This window comes from Arachis ipaensis, chromosome B08 (assembly GCF_000816755.2).
Source record: "Arachis ipaensis cultivar K30076 chromosome B08, Araip1.1, whole genome shotgun sequence".
Classification (NCBI taxonomy): Eukaryota; Viridiplantae; Streptophyta; class Magnoliopsida; order Fabales; family Fabaceae; genus Arachis; species Arachis ipaensis.
In genome coordinates, this window is record NC_029792.2 from 122,371,860 (window position 1) to 122,379,445 (window position 7,586).

Sequence of the window (7,586 nt, forward strand, 5' to 3'; positions counted from 1 at the left end):
CTCTCCTCCTGCGTGTCCCTTTGTGACCCTTCTGATGTCACTGATATGTTTTTCTTATGCAGGGAACTTTTGCTCCTAATTCATGAACACCTGCAGGCATCTGGATTGTCACAAGCTGCTTCTACGTTGCTTAAAGAGGCTCAATTGACTCCCTTACCATCATTGGCTGCTCCATCTTCTCTTGCACAACAGCCAACAACACCAGAAGTTTCCTCAACATCAATTCAGTGGCCATCTGGCCGGGCCCCTTCTGGATTTCTCAGTAATAAATTAAAAGCTAATGGAAGGGATGAGGATGTCAGCTTGAAAATTGATTCTTTCTCTGCAAAGAAAAAATCATTGACCTTTTCATCATCTTTTGGTTCACATTCAAAACGTCACCTTGCTGATTCACAGCAGCCCCCATCCAGAAAATGGTTAAGTGCTGGGAAGGAATCTTCAGATACTAGTATTCTAGAGATGGCATCTGAATCCTCAGGGAAACATAACATTGATACTGGATCTCACTGTAAGACTCCAGTGAACATGCCAACAAAGCGCAAGCTTTCTGATTTAAAGGATATAGGAATGTTCTCATCATCTGCCAAGCGGTTAAATGTTGGGGACCAAGGACTTCGCTCTCCTATTTTTTCAAGTTCAATACGGAAAACTACTCAGCATGCTGATTTTGCCGGGCTTTCTACACCAATTTCTAACCTAAGAAGTACAGCTGACAATGGGGATGAGAACCAATACAGTATTTCAAATCCAAGTCAGATGATGCCATCCTCCCAAGTGTTAAATGATCTTCAGCCCAACAACCCAGAACGAGTTACCCTTGATTCTCTAGTGGTTCAATATTTAAAGCATCAGCATCGCCAATGCCCAGCTCCTATTACCACTCTTCCTCCACTCTCTCTTCTTCATCCTCATGTTTGTCCTGAGCCAAAGCGAAGCTTAGACGCGCCTTCTAATGTGACTGCTCGGCTTGGTACACGTGAATTTAAACTTGCATATGGAGGAGTGCATGGGAATCGCAAGGATAGGCAATTTGTTTACAGCAGGTTTAGGCCATGGCGCACTTGTAGGGATGATGCTGGTGCCTTGTTAACATGCATTACCTTCCTTGAGGACTCTTCTCATATTGCTGTTGGGAGCCACAATGGGGAGCTAAAATTGTTCGACTCTAACAACAACAACGTGGTGGAGAGCTACACCGGTCACCAGTCTCCTTTGACGCTTGTTCAGTCTTTTGTTTCTGGTGAGACGCAGCTGTTGCTTTCATCAAGCTCCCAAGATGTTAGGCTGTGGGATGCAGCATCAATTTTGACTGGTCCTACCCATTCATTTGATGGATGCAAGGCTGCCAGGTTTAGCAATTCTGGGAATGTCTTTGCAGCCTTGTCAACTGAATCTACGCGGCGGGAAATCCTCCTGTATGATATCCAAACTTGTCAGCTAGAATCGAAGTTGACAGATACATTTGCAACTTCTACTGGGCGTGGTCATGTGTATTCTTTAATCCACTTTAGCCCCTCTGACTCAATGCTGCTTTGGAATGGTGTCCTGTGGGACCGGCGGGTTTCTGGCCCTGTTCATCGTTTTGATCAGTTCACAGACTATGGAGGTGGAGGCTTTCATCCTGCTGGTAATGAGGTATGCAATCTTTTATCCGTCTTAAGCTAAAGTCCTAATTTTGTTGGAAGATTATCTGAAGATGACTAAAAGTGGTAAGATAGTTATATAGAAGGTATACGTAATCTCTATGGGAGGGATGAATTGATAAAGGATTAACTCAACTTCTAATGTGCATCCATAATGTATAGATTGTGGGGGCGGTTTATCAAATTCTGCCCAGTTATTTAGATGGTTGAGCTCAACACCAAGAAATGATTCTGTAGTTTGTTATTATTATTATTTGTTAAATTTACTTATATTTTATTATTTCTTCAAGTGTGTTTATGACCTTTCATTTATTGGGGAAAAAATGTTTAACCAGGTAATTATAAACTCAGAAGTCTGGGATCTGCGCAAGTTCAGGCTACTACGTAGTGTTCCTTCATTAGATCAAACATCAATAACATTCAATGCACGTGGTGATGTAATGTATGCAATCTTGAGGAGAAATCTTGAAGATGTGATGTCAGCAGTCCACACACGTCGTGTCAAGCATCCTCTTTTTGCTGCATTCCGAACAGTTGATGCAATTAATTATTCTGACATAGCTACTATACCTGTGGATCGCTGTGTCCTTGATTTTGCAACTGAGTCAACAGATTCATTTGTTGGGTTGATTACTATGGATGATCAAGATGAGATGTATGCATCGGCTAGAGTCTATGAAATTGGTCGCCGGAGACCAACTGATGATGATTCTGATCCCGATGATGCAGAAAGTGAGGAGGAAGATGAGGATGACGACGATGATGATGGTGATGTAGATCCACTGTTAGGCCCTGGTTTCCGTGGTGAGAGCGATAGTGATCCTGATGACATGAGCAATGATGAAGATGATGATAGTATAAGTGAACTTGATGATGATGAAGATGGTGACTTTATGTTGGATGATGTCGAGTTTGACGGAGGACCTGGGATATTGGAGATTTTGACGGAGGGGGAAGAGGAGGATGATGAAGACAGTGAAGTACTCGAATCCTTAAGTAGCGATGAAGAGGATTATGTGGGTAATGGCTTTGGTTATTAACTGTTAATCAAAGAGGCTGTAATTATTATTTCTTTCTTTTCATTATATTCATTTTTGGCCGAAAGGTTTTTCTTTTTATAATTTTTGCCTCAATTTTTCTGAGATCTCTTTCAAATGATGTCTCCTTCGAATTGATCACTATAGTTATTATTATAACAGAAAGGTCAAGAAGCGTAATTGTACATGTTTCAAAACAACATTTTTCCCCCTTAAGAACAACGTGGCTTCTTTTTTTTAGTCCTAATGTTTGAAACAGACATGTCCTTCCCGGAAGGATGTAATATTGAGAGGGAGAAAAATAAAGTAGTACTTCATAATACTAAATTAAGAGAGTTAAGTTTTAATGTAGTCTTTGAAGTTGCACTCGAGTTTTATAGTCTGAACTTAAAAATTATTCATATTCATCTCTGAAGTTGTACTTCGGGATTTAAACTTGTCCTTCCGGCAATTTCTGGCCATCTGGCGCTACCGAAAAGCTGAGCTGGCAGGCTTCGTGACACGTGAGCATTATAGAAACGATGCCGTTTTTGCTGTGGCGCCAAAATGACATGAAACGATGTCGTTTCATGCCGAAAATCTCCCCCCCTCAACGTTACACTAACATATTGTCTCCCTCCTCGCAAGACACAAAACAAACACAACACAAAGTGAGGTTTCTTCTTCTCCGATACAGTCACCAATGGCGCATGTGCGATTGCATTAACCGCACCGATTTCAGTCGAAAATTTAGGTTCTGGAGCATTGCTGTTGTCATCTTCTTCATACACAGAGTTGGGAAGGCTAGTTTCTCTGAAACAGGTAAGCCAAAAATGAAAAAAATATGTGGTTTCTCTGTTTTTTGATATTGTTATTTTAATATTCACAAAAGTTCAGGTCTTTTTTTTATTGTAAGTTATGGGTATGAACACTTCTGTTTTGTGCTCTGTGCTAGAGTTTGATTAGAACTGGGTTTCTTAGTGGTTTGGCCAACAAAATTATAGACTGGGAATGTTTCTTGTGTTTTGATGATATGGAAATTTGTTCTTTATGTGTTAGGGGTTTACTGCAGTTAGTTATGGAGTTTCCAAATTGTTAATGTGTTTCAGGACAATGACTCTGATCAATGAATTTTTTTTTTTTAAATTGCAGATGGGTGATCCATTGATTACTATCATATTTCACCATGGAGGGTTGTTTATCACAGAGACTGATGGAAGTATGTTTTACAACGGTGGAGAGATTATCCGAGACTATCACAAGAAAATTGGGTATGACAAGGTTAGCCAAACTTGGTGGCTGGTGCCTAATAGGTCTTTGCAAACTGGTTTAAGAGCAATAACAGATGATAAGGAGCTCATGGAGATGTGTTACCTGGCTCAGGAGAACAAGGGAGTTATTCATGTGTACTATGAACATGGAGTATCTGAACCTGTGTATATTGAGGAAGTAGAACCAGTGGCATCTAAAAGCAAGGAGCTGATGCTGATACCAACCATTTTTTCCACCCCAAAATCCACCACCAATGCCACAACCGAACCAATTCCACAACCGAACCAATTCCCACCACAACATCATGCACTCCAACTTCTGAACCAAAAAAGCCTACCGATACAACAAAACCAAAGGAGCCACCTTCTTCAGTTTCTGCTGGTAATCGAAACATACCAGAAAAAATTCCCCCCAACCCACTGCAAGTCTTGGATCTAAGCTCAATCCACCACCAAAAACAATGGCCCAACCTAGTAAAACCAAACCCAAAATTTCACAAAAAAAATGGCCCAACTCACTGCAATTTCTAAACCTTGGTCCAAAGGGAAAGAAACCAAGAAGGCTATACCAAAGAGAGGCTGTAAGAATGTAAAAATAGCAGCAGCATATGGAAGGAGGCCACTGACAAGAGCTGGTACTACTGGAAATATTGCAAGAACAATTTGTAAGGAAAAACAGCCAAAAACAGCCTTTGTTGCTTTGTCTAGCTCAGATGAATCCTCAGACAGCCATGACAGTGATGATAGTGCAGAGGATGAACCATATAGGCCTGGTGGTGATGAGGTGTCCAGTGAAGAAGACTTGCCTCTGGATAGATCAGCAACAAAGACTAATGTGAAACTGAGAACTAGGACAGAAAACTTACATAACTAAAGAAGGCTATTATGGTTGAAGATGATGGTCCTGTTTGTGCAGGCTCAGATTCTGAGGATGATGAAATAATTTTTGGACCGATTTCTAAGTTTGGATCATCAGTTGCTCCTTATCATGATGTGCAGGATGAAGCTTATAATGATTCTGATGGTGGAGAACTGGAGACTCATGGCACTCGGAAGAAATGAAGACTTCTTCGAACTCTGAGGATGAGTTGGAGGAAGTTGATTCAGATGACGTCTTCCTTGCATTCAAAGAAGGAGGGAGGTTTGGAGAGCTTAGGCTTGAGGTTGGAATGACATTCACTACGAAGATGGAGTTCAAAGAGGCTGTGCGTGAATATTGTATACAATAGGGTAGAAGGATTTGGTTTAAGAAGAATGATAACGTGAGGATGAGAGCTGTGTGTAAGGATGAGAGCTGTGGCTAGCTTGTGTATGCTTCTAACAATACTGAGAACAATTGCTGACAGATCAAGACGTTCATGGATGATCACACCTATGCAAGAGAGACCAAAAACAGACTAGCTAATAAGAAGTGGCTAGCCTGCAAATTGGTGAAGAAACTAAGAAAATATCCGAATCTGAGACACTTCGAGGCTGCACAATATTTTAAGACAAAATGTGATTTAGATCTAAACAAGTCTTCACTGACCAGGGCCTTAGGAGATGCTAGATCTATTGTGTACGATGATGCTGCTGCCCAATATGGCATGGTGAGGGATTATGGGCTGACACTGCTGAAGAGCAATCCAGGCTCCACTGTCACAGTTGGTGTTATACCTCAACCCAACCCTGATGATAATCCAATATTTGAGAAGATGTATGTTTGTTTGGAGGGATGTAAAAAAGGATTTCTGGCTGGTTGCAAACCCCTGATAGGCTTGGATGGAGCTTTTCTAAAGACTCGGCATGGTGGTCAGATCCTGTCTGCCATTGGCCAAGATGCAAACAACCATATATATGTGATTGCCTATGCAATTGTCCCTGTTGAGAACACTAAGAACTGGAGATGGTTCTTGGAATTACTTCATCAAGACTTGGGGGATTATAAGAAGAACAAGCTGTGTTTTATCTCAGATATACAGAAGGTATGCAATATTTGTTGTCTTTATTGGTTGTTACTTATTAGTTATTACTTATTAAGTGTGAATCTATTGTTACTTATTAGTTGTTACCTATTGGGTGTTCTTCAACATGTTGTTTATAAACTGGGCTGCTATTTATATATGATGAATTATTCCTGGGCTGATGGTGGTTATACATGCTGCATAATGTCCTGTTTGTATGTAACAGTGCTGTTTAGGGACTAGTCTGATGTCACTTGCATAAGTTTAAGGACTAGTCTGATGTCTCTTGCATAAGTTTAAGGACTAGTTTGATGTCACTTATAAAAGTGTAGGGACTATTTTGGTGCTCGAAAACAAGTGTCTGACACATTTTTTTTATATCTCAAACAGGACCTTATAAATGCAGTTAAGGAGGTTTTTCCAGATGTTCATCACAGATTCTGTGTTTGGCATTTGTGGAAGAACTTCAATAAGCAATGGAAGGATCTCCAGCTTAGAGGGCTACTATGGGATTGTGCAAGGTGTACTAGCCAAGATGGATTCCTTGAAATCATCAAAAGGATTGAGAAGGTTAATAAGGAAGCCTGTGAGTATTTGAACAAGTGGCCTAGAGACTCTTGGAGCCGGGCATTCTTCAGTAATGCACCTAAAATAGACAACATCTGCAACAATGTCTGTGAAGTCTTCAACTCTAGGATCAAAGATGCTAGAGCTAAGCCTATTATCACACTCTTGGAAGAAGTCAGGATGTATGCAATGAGGTCGATAGCTAGGAACAAGGTGAAGCTTAATTCAAACACTGAAATTCTACCTCCTATACAGCGCAGCAGGTTAGAAAAGATACGGAAGGAATCAAAAGTTGGGTCCCGATGTGGTCTGGTGACCCAGACTATGAGAAGTTCGAAGTTCATAGCTGGTCAACCAACATGGTTGTGGAATTGGGAAAGAGGCTCTACACATGTGGTTTCTGGCAATTGAGTGGTAATTTTTTTTAAATTCATTGTTTTAATCTTATTATCATTATCAGCCTTTGTTGTTGGCTTACTGTTGTTGTCTTTGTTGTTGTGTGAATTGTAAGACCCTAATTAGCCTAAGCCTTACCTCGCGTCGTAAAGCAAATGTTAATCAAAAGTTACGATAGTTCTAAGCTCATACATATAATATACAGAAAGAATTAGTACAATCTAGAATCCCGATGAAGGATATAGCTCAAAAACAAGATTTGAAAAGCGCAAAACGTACTAACAGAGCTACTAACTTAAAGCACAAGATATAGGTATAATATAACAAAAGATAAGAGTTTAATATCATAAGAATCTAGCCACGGCTCATGGAGTTTAAGCCGGCTAGCCATATATACAGACAAAACAAAATCTGAAGTTTAAAATAGCTTATACAAGTTTTTCTCTCTCACTACAAGCCTCTAGGAAAAAGCAAAATACAAAAGTGAGAGATATATAAATAAAATAATCAAAAAGACTCTAAAAAGTATCATGATCCTCCGCTTCTGTCATCATCCAAACAACTCACCAAGGTGGGTTGCGACCTGCATCTGAAAAATAACAACAGAATATGGTATGAGAACCAGGGGTTCTCAGTATGGTAACAGTGCCCAGTGATGTAAGATATAAGACCTCGGGACGCCAAAGGCAATCCTAGACTTCATATCCATCACAAGATTCAATCTTAGGGCATAACTAAAAACAGTAAAGC

General features: G+C 40.2%; 2 protein-coding genes across 8 annotated transcripts in view; both read left to right on the forward strand.

The window, feature by feature from the left end:
* The window catches only part of LOC107612709 (DDB1- and CUL4-associated factor homolog 1), an 8,905-nt gene extending 6,018 nt beyond the window's left edge, over positions 1-2,887 (forward strand). For all 7 annotated transcript variants that reach the window (XM_016314421.2, XM_016314420.2, XM_016314419.2 and 4 more), the window contains 2 exons: positions 63-1,635; positions 1,979-2,887. In XM_016314421.2, the coding sequence (XP_016169907.1) occupies positions 63-1,635; positions 1,979-2,683 (2,278 nt within the window). In that variant the 3' untranslated portion in view covers positions 2,684-2,887. The remainder of the gene's footprint in view (positions 1-62; positions 1,636-1,978) is intronic.
* On the forward strand, positions 2,994-7,021 carry LOC110266093. Its single transcript, XM_021109959.1, has 3 exons — positions 2,994-3,481; positions 3,812-5,894; positions 6,264-7,021. The coding sequence occupies exons 2-3, from the start codon at positions 5,289-5,291 to the stop codon at positions 6,849-6,851; spliced, it is 1,194 nt and encodes a 397-aa protein (XP_020965618.1). The 5' UTR covers positions 2,994-3,481; positions 3,812-5,288; the 3' UTR covers positions 6,852-7,021.

Bases quoted from the DNA above. Each gene is read 5' to 3' on its own strand.
- LOC110266093 (XM_021109959.1), top strand. From the start codon at position 5,289: ATGGATGATCACACCTATGCAAGAGAGACCAAAAACAGACTAGCTAAT. The intron at 5,895-6,263 runs GTATGCAATATT...TATCTCAAACAG, and splicing joins TTATCTCAGATATACAGAAG to GACCTTATAAATGCAGTTAA.